Genomic DNA, 14,638 nt, shown 5'->3' on the forward strand with positions numbered 1-14,638 from the left:
CTGATTGGCTGTTCCTTACGTGATAAGACTAGGCATATGTTAAGAAAGCTTTGCAACAGGCTTTTGCTTACGTGATAAGAGAAAGCTTTGCAGAGATATAGGCAGTGAAACACACAGTAAGGTTTCATTAGAGGCTATACCAGTAACTTCATATTTTGGTACACGAGTGTTTGGAGTGTTTTGTGTGACAAGCCTTATTAATTAGAAAGCGAATGGTCTCGTAGTACTGACCTTCTGCGTCGAACATGATGCGGAAGGAGTCGGCATGCAAGTGGCCGAAGAACTGCCCCGTGATGACGTCGTGGTACTGCCGCACCAGGCGGAGGTACTTGCGCGTGAACCGGGAGTCGAAGGAGGAACCTGGATGTGCGGATCCGTGTGGCATGCGGTCGTCCACTCCCGGCGGCACATGGCCTACCAGGAACACCTGAGGACAACACGAGGGCGGCGCTTGCAGTCCGAAAAGTTTCAGCACTTTGACCGTTTCCTGTCAAATGCAGTTGTACATTGATACGTAACTGTACTCTGTTCTGGACACAGTTGTAAAGAATGCGCGCAACGACAATTGTGTCGTGTGCTCAACGGAGTAGCACCGTTCAATATTCATTTTCATGGAAGTACAGCTTCATCATTTTAACCGTGTTTAATGTCAATGAGTTCTATTGCCGTAAATATATTAAATCTTCTACTCCCCTCAATTAGTATCAGTAGCTGCGCTAATGATAATCCACTAAATCTGTTATTGTGTATGAAAATACTGAAATGCAAGTTTCTTCATGTTACATTGATCCGTGGGCTGTTCCGATATGCAATTGACCCTCTTTGTCTGTAGCTAAGCAACGTCCCACTTCGCGTCTCGCCAGAGGCATGCGGTCGCTTTGCTTTGCCGACTTCGTGGCGATCACCACCCGCTGGCTTTGTGCGGTTGACCTCCGATAAGTGAGGACGTCCCTGCAAGGGCGAGTGCTCGTCCTTATTTGGGACCTAGAGGCCAAAATTAAGTATCATTTTGAGCGAGAGAGTGTGTTGCTAATCTGTGTATTTACGTGCCTGAAAGAGACATCGCTCGTATTTGGAGGAAAACGGCCATGTTATTTCGTCTGCAGTTTTGTGCCTACAGAAATCACGGCAAAGTGGAATGGCTCAGCCGTATGGTGAGCATCTAAATATGTAGACTGTAAGAGTTGCTATTCGGATTTATCCGTTGTTCTAGATGGTTCTTTATAACGTGTGTTTTACGTGTGAGTTAATTCCAATGTTATTTAAAGGACTTAAGTGTTTGTAATAACTTACATTGGTAAAATTCTTTATATCACTGTTTTAGCTGTCTTTCGGGTTTGAGCCCATTTATGAATTATGAAATTTATTTGTCCTAGCTTTTTACTCGGCATTAATTTTGCATTTCATTTTCTTAAAAGACGTTTATACAACGTTAGTAGTTAAATTTTATGTATAGATTCTTTTATGAAAGAAAGGAATGGGAAAGTTCCCCGCAGAAAGTCGGCCGCTGTGGCCGAGCGGTTCTAGGCGCTTCAGTTCAGAACCGCGCTCCTGCTGCGGTCGCAGGTTCGAATCCTGCCACGAGCATGGATGTGTGTGATGTCCTTAGGTTAGTTAAGTTTAAGTAGTTCTAAGTCTAGGGGAATGTTGACCTCAAATGTTAAGTGCCATAGTGCTTACAGTCATTGCATTCTCCGCAGAATCTGCGAAGAAAGTAATATACGGGGAACACTGACAAGAAGAAGAGACAGGACGATAGGACATTTCTTAAGACATCAGGAACTAACTGTCAATGGCAAAAATCCGCTATCTGTAAAAATTATTTATTTCTAAAAAGGAAAACACTACCCGGTTTCAGAACTTACGTCCATCTTCAAGCGCATAATAAAATGTGAGTCCACGATGGATGCATAACTAATATTAAAATAGGATAAAACATATATGATTTTAACATTTTTAACCTTAGTTTTGCATCCTTTTCGGACTCACATTTTATTATGCGCCTGAAGATGGACGTACGTTCTGAAACCGGGTAGCGTTTTCCTTTTTAGAAATAAATAATTTTTACAGATAGCGGATAAAAACAGGTATGATTTTTAACATTTTTAACCTTAGTTTTGCATCCTTTTCGGACTCACATTTTATTAAGCGCCTGAAGATGGACGTACGTTCTGAAACCGGATAGTGCTTTTCTTTTTAGAGATATCCGCTTTAGCGGATTTTATCACTGACTGTGAAGAATAGTTGTGGACGTCCTGTGAAGAGAAATGTATATCAGGGAATAACTTTCGTGCTACTGGAGGGTGCTGAGAGAGCAAAAACTATTGAGCAAGACATGGTTAGATACGTCTGGAAAATAATTGAGGACGTATGTTGCCAGTGCTTCTCTGAGATAAAAATGTTGGCACAGGAAAGGAATTCATGGCGGGCAGTATACAACCAGTCAAGAGTCTGATGACTCAGAAAAGTCGATCATCCAGTCAAACTATCAAAGGTGCAGGCGCTCATCTGGAATAGGTTATTCCTATACATGAAGTTACACTCCTGGAAATGGAAAAAAGAACACATTGACACCGGTGTGTCAGACCCACCATACTTGCTCCGGACACTGCGAGAGGGCTGTACAAGCAATGATCACACGCACAGCACAGCGGACACACCAGGAACTGCGGTGTTGGCCGTCGAATGGCGCTAGCTGCGCAGCATTTGTGCACCGCCGCCATCAGTGTCAGCCAGTTTGCCGTGGCATACGGAGCTCCATCGCAGTCTTTAACACTGGTAGCATGCCGCGACAGCGTGGACGTGAACCGTATGTGCAGTTGACGGATTTTGAGCGAGGGCGTATAGTGGGCATGCGGGAGGCCGGGTGGACGTACCGCCGAATTGCTCAACACGTGGGGCATGAGGTCTCCACAGTACATCGATGTTGTCGCCAGTGGTCGGCGGAAGGTGCACATGCCCGTCGACATGGGACCGGACCGCAGCGACGCACGGATGCACGCCAATACCGTAGGATCCTACGCAGTGCCGTAGGGGACCGCACCGCCACTTCCCAGCAAATTAGGGACACTGTTGCTCCTGGGGTATCGGCCAGGACCATTCGCAACCGTCTCCATGAAGCTGGGCTACGGTCCCGCACACCGTTAGGCCGTCTTCCGCTCACGCCCCAACATCGTGCAGCCCGCTTCCAGCGGTGTCGCGACAGGCGTGAATGGAGGGACGAATGGAGACGTGTCGTCTTCAGCGATGAGAGTCGCTTCTGCCTTGGTGCCAATGATGGTCGTATGCGTGTTTGGCGCCGTGCAGGTGAGCGCCACTATCAGGACTGCATACGACCGAGGCACACAGGGCCAACACCCGGCATCATGGTGTGGGGAGCGATCTCCTACACTGGCCGTACACCACTGGTGATCGTCGAGGGGACACTGAATAGTGCACGGTACATCCAAACCGTCATCGAACCCATCGTTCTACCATTCCTAGACCGGCAAGGGAACTTGCTGTTCCAACAGGACAATGCACGTCCGCATGTATCCCGTGCCACCCAACGTGCTCTAGAAGGTGTAAGTCAACTACCCTGGCCAGCAAGATCTCCGGATCTGTCCCCCAATGAGCATGTTTGGGACTGGATGAAGCGTAGTCTCACGCGGTCTGCACGCCCAGCACGAACGCTGGTCCAACTGAGGCGCCAGGTGGAAATGGCATGGCAAGCCGTTCCACAGGACTACATCCAGCATCTCTACGATCGTCTCCATGGGAGAATAGCAGCCTGCATTGCTGCGAAAGGTGGATATACACTGTACTAGTGCCGACATTGTGCATGCTCTGTTGCCTGTGTCTATGTGCCTGTGGTTCTGTCAGTGTGATCATGTGATGTATCTGACCCCAGGAATGTGTCAATAAAGTTTCGCCTTCCTGGGACAATGAATTCACGGTGTTCTTATTTCAATTTCCAGGAGTGTATATACCTGATTTCGATAAAGAATGGCGTTTATTGTTCAACAGTGTGACATAATAGACGTAATAACTGGGGGCTATTTTTGATCCTCTACGGTGCACCCGTTTCAATGACCTATGATGGCGGAATTTTCGTCATCGCAATTCAGACATGAATAAGGGTAACATCGTGTAGGTTCCGGTCGGTAGATTACATGCCCGGAAGCTAACTTCAATAGTAGTGATCAGGACACTGGATAATGACATTAAGAGGCACTTCTGCTTCTCTTGTTATTGTATGCTGCTGTAGGTTGCGTTAGTCTCTGAGATTTACCCGACTTCAGGCATGCAGGCGTATCTAAACTAACTTTTAAAGACAGCAAACTGTAGCCACATAGAGAATGGCAGAACTATTAAGGTAATAATGAATGCAATCACTTTTAAGTAGATGTAATTTACGAACCAACAATTTGCGTTGTACAGAGGTTGCTAAACTTAGAATACCATTCACGTATTTGTTCTCTTAATATTAGAAAACGTAATAACAAAAAATTGGCAGTTTGTTTTTGTGGTGTCCTCTACAAGCTATTTCTTTGATTAGATCATGATATTCTCTTAGTAATGCTTACTTTCCTGGAATTAATGATAGTATTGAAGACTTTGGTTTGAACCATAATCAACAAAAAGAATGTAGAATGCGGTTCTGGATAATTCGAACGAAGTAGTAAAGGGATGAAATATGACTTAATGAAAAATTTTGTATACCACAGTATTCCAGGCTAGCTTCTAACCCTTAAAAATGTAAGAAGCGTGTTGGTTGCTAGCGTAGTTTTTCAGATAACCATTACATTTTTTTTACATTCTGCATTTTGTACATTCAAAGTACATTCACTTCCGAACAAATATTATATTATTACCTATAACGTACGACCATGCCCTGTGAAGGAGGCAGAACCTTTAAGATTGTGTAATATACACGTTACGACAATTTCAAGCAGAAGGAGCACGTTATGTAGCTTCTGGGAATGAGAACTTCATCGTCTTTCGCTCTTCACACTGTTGCAAGTTCCGCAATGTAACAAATATTGCATATTTGCGCTCATACGTTTAGTGTTTTCAAATGCTTCCTCACTTAGGGTGAGAATATTCAGTTTACAAAAGAGTATTGCGATAATATGTAGTCTTCACCTTGCGTGTGCCTCTTCAGGAAAATAGGCTTTTTGACCAGACTGTCTGAATACGTCCATTAATTACAATTGTCATAATTAACCTATCAAACTTCGAAAACATTAAACATTTCTGGGACTACAACAGCAGAGACAACTTCCCTCACCACCAGCACACAGTAAAGCAGTATGACGCTCAGAATGTTGCTAATCTCTTGGCCATGAAACTACCGATCATTTCCGCAATATCATATAATATCGATGAGACAGCATAAGAATTACATGTAAGGGGAATCGTTTCTTTAGGATAACTTCTTGAGTTTTACAGACTCATTCTGAATTAAAATCTAGTAATATGTTTTACATGCATGACAGAGACGTTAACGTCTATCTTTTAAGTATTTCACACTATCAACTTCATCACTGACAATAATATGTTAATTTTTATCAAATTTAACCTGTTCTAGCATTTAATAATCTATAAACTGCTAAATGTACAATTATACACATACGTGCCATGAATGTACATTCTGCAATCCGACTCATTCTACACCGTTTGAATAGAATTAATGAAAATGACATGGAAGACAATAAAAGTAATGTAACAAATACTCACCGTCTCTCCATTCTTTTTTGACTTTTCCAGTGTTGTTTCTAACCACTTCCACTGCCCCTTAGGGTCCTCCTCAGTTTGCGCACCCATGTACAGGTTGGTGTTCAGTAGCACCAACCGCAACTTCTCCTTCTTCATTTCGATAGAGTAGTATCCTCCTTCAAACAAAGATGAATAATTAATAGAAATTACTAAAGGATGCCAAATACGAGTTAAAATTTTTTATTTGCATTTTATTTATTACAAATTCATGGACTAAAATTTATTTTCTAGGAAATTTATTCCAAAAGTAACAACTGGATGTGGCAAATTTCATCACATGCGTAACCTATCTACTAAGTTTTGCATCTTCGAACAATGAGCACTCTGATGTTTCATGATATACAAATGCGTCATGACAGCTGAGAACCGTAGTATTTATTTAGGACCGAGTAAGTACTAGTGACAGCTAGTCATGTTGATAAACGCCATGGAGATTATTCAGAACAGGAAACTAATGTTTCGTTCTGCGTACTTCGTTGGAAATATAGTCCCTTACTACCGAAAAAATGGGAACATACGATGTGTGAACATGTCAGCAAGCCATTGCGGAAGTACCTACCATCCGTCTGAATACATCCCGATTTTCGACTCACATGTACAGGGGTAATGAAGCGGATCATAATGTCTCGTGATTCACGATTGCGGGGACCAGTATCCTTGTTCGGTGCACCAATCTGGTAAACTGGGACTCTGTGGGCACTCGTGAAGCAGTGGCTTTTCTGGTTTTGCTGCTATCCCATTAGCTCCCTTCAACACTGAACTAGCACGTTGCCTGCTACACTATAATCCGTTCAGACTTTGCATGACAGTTTGTAATAGGAACTGAATTCTCTGACTCTTGTTGTGCCAAATTCTGCTGTGTAAAATTGATGGAGAATCCTTACAATTATTTCTAATATTACACGTTGTTACTGTTATAAGCGTTGAGATTTGGTTGACAAGAATCCCCATTCCTGTAGCCTGCGGCTATCCTCTTCACAACACAGCTGCTGCTTCGCACATATTCAGCTAGGCCTGTCCCTGAAATTCTTCCTGCCATTATCCTTTCAGCTACATGGTTCAGCAACGAATCACATATCAATATGTGACAAACCATTGTATCTCTTAGAACAGAATGTCTTTGTTAACTTTTTTATCGTTTAATCTTTGCCAGGCCTTTTTATTTCTTATCTGATCACTTCAGTGATCTTCAACAGTCTCTTCTAAAACCACATTCTAAAGCCACAATATTGTTCATTTACGCTCACCAGCCAATGTGACCACTTGATTAAAAGCTTGTTGGTCCATCTGTGAAACGCAATACAGCAGCCATTCTATGTGGCATTTATCCAATAAATCCATGGTATGTTTCACGAGATACTAATTTCCAACCGTTCCTGTAAATTACGGACATCTGGTAGTCTCTCAAATGTGATCCTTCGGGCTCAGGTCAGGGGGATTTGGTCGACAAGGTTGCGTAAGGTCAATTTCATGCTCCTCAAACGACTGTGGCATGATTCTGAACTTGTGACCTCGCCTTCCTGGAAGAAGTTTCTCGAACGAATGTAGGTGGGCAGCATATTAGTCCACGTTGTCCACAGCTGTCATGGCGCTTTTGATTACTACTTCAGGGCCCATGGAAGCCTAGATGAATGTCCCTTATTGCATAATCCTCCCATCTACAGACTGCACCCGCGGCTCTGCGCATGTTTCGAAAAGCAGTTCGTCTACGTGACAACGTATCCGAGTACAACCGCTGACTAGTAACAATAAGCCTGATTGTTCCGACCAGATGACACTTTTCCACTGATCCACGGACCAATCTCGATAACTTAACGGCCACTGCAGTCCGGCGTAGAAAAGGAGGTGGACTTACCTATTTGTTTTCTGTAAATTCCGTAGAATAATTTTTCATTCGTCTTTGCTCTGCTTATACAGGGTGATAATGAATAATAGCTACAAACTGTAGGGGCTGATTTCTGACTTTAAGTGGAGGAAAATGGGTCTTATGAACATGTTTCCGGAAATGCATCGTTGCCACGTTAGAGGGCACTGATGAATGACAATTCGTCTGATCAAGTACCGTCTGTTCCTTGGATGTTGCGTCCGCAGCTCGTGGTCGTGCGGTAACGTTCTCGCTTCCCACGCCCGGGTTCCCGGGTTCGATTCCCGGCGGGGTCAGGGATTTTCTCTGCCTCGTGATGACTGGGTGTTGTGTGATGTCCTTAGGTTAGTTAGGTTTAAGTAGTTCTAAGTTCTAGGGGACTGATGACCATAGATGTTAAGTCCCATAGTGCTCTGAGCCATTTGAACCTTGGATGTTGCAGGCTGTGAGATTGACGCAGCGTGCTATAAGCAGCAGAATGGTCCGGTATTCATGTCGGGAACGAGCCGAGATACGGTTTGTGTGCGGCCAAGCAGATGGATATGATCGAGAGGCAGCGCGACTGTGCCAAAACAAGTGCCCTCACAGACACTTGCCACATCACACCACATTTCAAGCACTATTTGGGTCTCTGTGTGATCAGCGATACTTTCAAACACAAGAATATAGGGGGAAGCGGCGGACTGTGTGCACACCAGATTTGAAGGACCGGGTCTTGCAGAATATTGCGGTGAACTGTAGTAGAAGCTCCAAGCAAGTGTCCCGCCAACATCGCATAAGACAAAAATACGATCACTTCTATCCTGCATGGCCACCACTACTATCCCTCTCACCTACAATCTCATGGAGGCCACTTTCAACGTCTGCAGTGACGTGAATGTGAAGCAGCTTAGTAGTGATTTTCTGTAAAATTTTTTGTCATTGCACGCACACGGTCCATTTCCGGACACATGTTAAAAGTTCGTTTTTCCTGTACTTCAAGCGAGGAATCTGTCGCAGCAGTTTGTCGCTTTTATTAACCAGTAGCCCGCAACACCGCCAAGCGGGAATGGATGTCACGAATAGTAATGGTTATAATGGTTTGGCTCATGAGTGTGTTTTCCCTGTTCCACAAGTTTTACGTCCCTAACAGGTGTGGATCTTATCCTACAATTTCGTATCAAACTCATCATATAACATCTAATTCCAAATTGCTTTAATCTAATCCAGTATAGCATGTATCCACACGTCACGTCCAAATAGAGTCACGGCTTTCGTCTGCGATCCAGTTCGACACAGGCGTGGTCTGTTCGAACCCTGGCCCTAAATTGACATATGTCGTTAGTATCCAACCGGTTATAACGATGGAGGTGGTGCTGTATAAATTCTGCTAATTGGTTTGTGCTCTAGCGTCTGCTGGTAAATACCCAGCCCTTCTGCAATGCCTCACGAAGTGTACCTGCATTTGACAGTATTGACAGGTATCCGTCAACGGAATTTGTACCGTTTCGGCTCCCGGTAAGGGCTAGGAGAACTGAAAAGCCTGCGAATTGCAGATAGATCTCACATTCATCTGTGCCAATAAGAAGACTATGCCGCGCGGGATTAGCCGAGCGGTCTTAGGTGCTGCAGTCATGGACTGGGCGGCTGGTCTCGGCGGAGGTTCGAGCCTCCCTCGGGCATGGGTGTGTGTCTTTGTCCTTAGGATAATTTAGGTTAAGTAGTGTGTAAGCTTAGGGACTGCTGACCTTAGTAGTTAAGTCCCATAAGATTTCACACACATTTGAACATTTTTGAAGAAGACTATAATGCACCTGACACTTGTAATGGATCGTAGGAGAGTGACAGTAAACTATACCAATACTTTATCCCACTACAACCATAGAAGATTCTTGTTCCCAATACTCAAGTCAGAGTATCGCCCGAGTGATTTTTAAGTAGTTTCTTTTTAAAAAACAGAATAAAATTTATCTTTCAAACACTATCCTGGAAAAGAACCATATCTATAAACGGAAAAGCGAGAAGCGAAACCAAAAGCAAGCCTTCGATGGATACATAAGTAACATATAATGTGATATTCACGACCATCAGTAGATATTATTTAAAGTCTTAAAAAATCAAATAAAGCAGAAAAGGATACAGTTTGGTCCTAAGACGGAAAAGAAAAAAGAAAAAGTCCCAGCTCAGAAAAGGATGCAAAAGGTGTACATGACGTAACAGTAAAAGAACTCACAGCAGCTTTGAAAACCACCAAAAATATGCAAAAGCGACAGGTATGAATAGATTTAAAACAGAGTTAATTAATTGTGGCGGACTGTCACCACATTTTAAATTGTTACATTTATTTTAACATGTGTTAGAAGCACGATTTTTTGTCAGTCTGTACTTTGTTGGGCGTTGTTACGCGTGTAAAATATTTCTGTGCTTGCTGACAAGAAATTATCTCAACCTGCTGCACTTCGTGTGACAGCGGTAGATAATAAACTAATTACGAGAGACTTTGTTCCTACCAGTCATATATCAACCATTTGTATCTTTACCACGACAAGTAAAGCAATTAACGGAGAAAACGAGCACAAAAATCGAGAAGTTGGCCATCAAATGGCGTCGGTGGGGCAAGTTTTGTGTACCTGCAGCGAAAGTGTTCCCCGCCTCCGGCGGCAGCCAGGTTCTCCACAGCTCGAAGAGGTCCGAGTAGCGCTGCGGCCCGTCGTCATGGCCCAGCACAGGGAACACGAACTGGCTGCTGAAGAAGGTCTTCATCAGGGCCGTGATGTTGGACAGGGCCGCCCACTGCAGCTCAGGGGACGCCGCCACGTCGCGGGACGTCACATCGCTGCAACACGCACCGCACCGTCCCACGTCAAGAACCGCGACAAGTAGCCGCAAATCAAATGTCGACGGCGTCACGTGTTCTGATCTACGAACTTGCCGCGTGTCACTTGGCGGGATGCTTCTTCTCATGTTCATTGCGAGTTTGTTTAATACAGTTTTCCATTTTATTATACACTGCTGTGTAAACCTTAAGGGTCAGATAGGTAAAATAACATATGAACTACTTGGGAGAAATGAATGAAAGTGTCGGAGAATGTGGCTAACACTCTTGCAGTCGTGCACAGGATGCTGGGCGTAACAGGGCATGATATCAGCGTGTCTATATCTCCAAATGTGGGTGGCCGCGCAACACGAGACAGTTGGAGAAAAGGGTAGAGTCAGTGTGTGTCAATCAGCTAACACTTGCGGTGCACTGTGATATTCTTTATTACAGTAACGCCCGGAGACAACATATGGCTGACTTCAAACGGGAAAGACGGACGAATTGTGACGTGCGTATCCCTGGCGATTGGTATTGTTCACAGCATTGTTTCTCCTGATTGGAGAGGGTTCCGAACAAGATTCTCTGCTGCCCGGAGGAGAGGAGATGGTTGCCCACAGTCAGCTACAGCAGCAAATGGCTGCTGCTTTGTGCAGCAAGCAAGAAGGAACCTACGTGAAACAGCAGATGCAATTGCAACAAAATTAAACAAGATTACAAGGCACGCAATCTCATGCTACGGTCTCTTTGCCTGAAGACAAGTACGTGGCGTTCCGATGACACCCGCACACCAGTGACACCGTACGAGTTGGTGCTAAGTGCACAGGTACTGAAGCAACAAGGACTGCGCTCGCCTGCTCATCTCGTGTGAGAGCAGATTTAGTCCGTGATTCTTAACATACATTCATGCTGCGAGAGATGGAAACATGTAACGGAGCCACGATATTGTCGAATAACGTGTTAGTGGTCCACGTTTTCTGTCATTTATGATTTGAGTCTCTCGTTTTGTATAGTGTTGTATCTTCACAATACAATGACCTTCAAAGTGCAAAAGAGTCTGAAGGAGCGGACACTGTCAATAACGACTACAGCTCTGGGAAACATTGTGCAATATGTAATCTGAAAGTGGAGAAGGGAAGAAAGGAAAAGAAAGGGAGCAGATCACTGTTGCCAGCCGCATCGGGACATTACGTAGGATCGGCGGTGACGAGTGAAAATATATACCAGACCGGAACTCGGACCCGGGAGCTCCATCTTGCTAGGCAGGGACGTTAACCACTGCACCATTCGCGACACAGCGTTATCGCAAGTGCGCGGACTATCTCGGCACCCCTAAACGTCGATCTACATTCCCATCGACAGTCACCTACCCGCTGTCTCTGTCCATTTGTTCCACGTTCGCTCTCCGAGACTCCTACATGAGGTCGGACGTATCTGTCTATCCACCCAACAAGGCCAATCAGATTATATGATTGGGTGCTGTCTGTATTTTCAGACATGTCCGAAAGAACAGACACCATGCCTTCATATAACTACATTGTGCCCATATCAATAATTACAGTTTGCGTAAGAATACGCAAATTTTCTTTTCTAAATAGCAGAGCTCACGCAAACTAACTATTAGAAGGCGGTGAGTCGCGCGTTGTGCTTAAAAAAATATTATATCCTACGTACTTCGGGGCAGCCGATGTCCGTACGAGTGTTGTCGCGGTATCAGTTAATTAAAAGTCTCATGCTAGCCCACAATATTTAAAGCCACCCCAACCAAAATCAAAAAATACGTAACTATAAAAATATATAATTATCCCGTGATAAGTGCCCATCCACATCCATATACAGCTATACCCTGATATCCCGATCGGTCGCCTTAACCACCTCGATTACCCAAGAGCGCCTCCAGAACCGAATGAAACTAGCATATGTCACGTAGTCAAAACCCTTATGCTTGCACAATTCGTGATCCCCGCACTACGAGAAACACTTATCGTCATTTTTGCTCGTCGGATATGGGTACATCATTGATGATTCCAACGTCTGTTTGTACAGTGTCTGTATCTTCAGAGTACAGTGCCCTTCAGACATGCACACGTGCAAGCATGCACAATTCGCAACCACATAGAACAGCGCAGCTGGAGGAACTCTTGGATCACATGATATTCGGCGAATGAATTGGTCTGCCAGTTGCCCCACTTAAATACCATCGATCACGTGCGGGGAGCATTAGGGAGACGTTTTCCAGTACGTTCACATGCACCAGCGACCACCAAGCAGTTGTCAACCACGCTGGTGGAAGAATGGAACGCCCTACCGCAAGAGCTCTGTACCAACATTGTGGCCGGATTGGGAACACGTTGCAGAGGATGCACAGCCGATCGTACTGATCAGAAACCTTACTAAAATCCATGTCCCGCCTTCTGTAATGTCCAGAACATCGTGAAAAATCGTGTTTGAATAAATGTTCCCGTATACTCACGTCACTGTGTGTTCCTTTCACTTACCTACTGTACTGTATTGTACTACTTCAGTTCTTTCTGTAAGTGGTCCAGTTCCCATGGAGCTATGTTACTTGGCACGCACACATCATGCGGAGTTAACTTCTTCCTCGAGTGTTGCACTCCAGTGTATGATTCAAGCTTGGGTTTCAGGGAAATGAAGAAACAAATGAGGCAAATATGACGACACCACTTTTCTTAGAAGAAAGGTCAAAAAAAGGCAAACTCATATATCTAGCAGTGATAGAACTGAGGAAAACCTTTGGCGCTGTTAACGGGATTATACCTTTTGAAATGTCGGGGGTAGCAGGGATAAATTATAGGGCGTGAAACGTTATCGCGGCTTGTACGGATACCAGACTCCAGTTACAAGAGCTGAAGTTGTTACACCATACTCTACTGCTCTACTGATTTGTTTTGGCTTTTTATTTATTTAATGTTATATCGTTGAGTTTCTGTAAACGTTGTTCGATTGAATGCATACCATAAGAGTGTTTTTTCTTTTTTCTGTTAAAAACTTTGATGTCTTTTAGAATGTGGGAATTGTGACCTATGTAATATATACGATATGAGCAAATGACATGTTCGTGTTTCTCACTTAATGTCTTTGGTTATCTTCGAGATTGAATAATTCGGTTTAAATAATTTTTTGTATAAATACCAATATGTGCAAATGTTCTGTTTTAATTAATATGTTTGTCTGTTGTTATGTAATTGGTGATCCTCACTTATGGTTCTTAGTTATTTTGTATGTAAAAGGTGTTGTGGTTCCCCTCGGGAACGGAAGCATGCAGCGCGCGCAAATTGTGGTTGGCGTAGGTAGAAAAGGCGGAATTGAGAGTCAGTCGGGGACGAGCTACTGAACTATCAACTGCTGAAGTAAAAGTTGTGTATTGTCCTGGTTCCGAGAGAGGCTTTTTCTGACGCTTTCCAGTGCCTCGGATGGGTGGATAAATAGCTGGAACTATTCTGGAATTGGTATCTATCATCGCCACCAAGAAATGACAGAGTCCAGCAGTTCTACCTGCAAATCCACCTACCACCATGCAATTGACACCACACTGCGCAATCCCTGTAATGGGACACTATAGTAATGTACAGTGAAGGATCAGATCATAGGATGTTATAGTGTATCTAAATATAAGGGAAGATTTGACTGAACTCTTGTACCTACCGTGATTTCTCCTCAGTCACATATCCACTTAGGATCCCTCCCACGCTAAAATGTTTACCCAGTGTCCTTTATTGGACGCATATTAAAATTAATATAGCATTAGAGTGTGCTAAAATTAATATTGTTTGCTGAAAGGCTCTTACAAATATCTCAAATTTGTGTTTAAATGCAGTAAACGTTCAGAACTGCAACTGTTGAGAATTACATGTTCATGCTTGCTAACTACTAGTTTGTCTAGTGTATTGAAAGTGTGTTTAGTTTGCTCTGCTATATTGGTTAAGATTGAGGGCCCCCCTCCTTTGAAACTAGTTCAAATGCACAAAGTTACTTAATTATAGAAAGTCTTAATTACTCTTGCTATTCAATTCAAACTCCGTACAATATTGGGTTCCTCTTGTGTATTGAAAGTGCATATTAATAATGTAATAGGATCCACGGTTTATCCTTTATGCTTAGGATAAATAACAATTAATAGAATGACCACTATCTATGAAAACAGTAACTTCTTTCATTCACAAATTAAGTGAGAAATTGTTTGTTAGTGAAATACATTTAAC

At 43.6% G+C, this 14,638-nt stretch overlaps 1 protein-coding gene across 1 annotated transcript in view; it reads right to left on the minus strand.

Moving 5' to 3' along the window:
* The window catches only part of LOC124742251 (acid sphingomyelinase-like phosphodiesterase 3a), a 1,292,708-nt gene that overhangs the window by 99,992 nt on the left and 1,178,078 nt on the right, over window positions 1-14,638 (minus strand). Inside the window, exons 6-8 of the mRNA XM_047248799.1 lie at window positions 10,231-10,436; window positions 5,719-5,873; window positions 232-427 (exon numbers count right to left, since the gene is read on the minus strand). Coding sequence (XP_047104755.1) covers window positions 232-427; window positions 5,719-5,873; window positions 10,231-10,436 — 557 coding nt within the window. The remainder of the gene's footprint in view (window positions 1-231; window positions 428-5,718; window positions 5,874-10,230; window positions 10,437-14,638) is intronic.

Source organism: Schistocerca piceifrons, chromosome 1 (genome assembly GCF_021461385.2).
Source record: "Schistocerca piceifrons isolate TAMUIC-IGC-003096 chromosome 1, iqSchPice1.1, whole genome shotgun sequence".
Lineage (NCBI taxonomy): Eukaryota > Metazoa > Arthropoda > Insecta > Orthoptera > Acrididae > Schistocerca > Schistocerca piceifrons.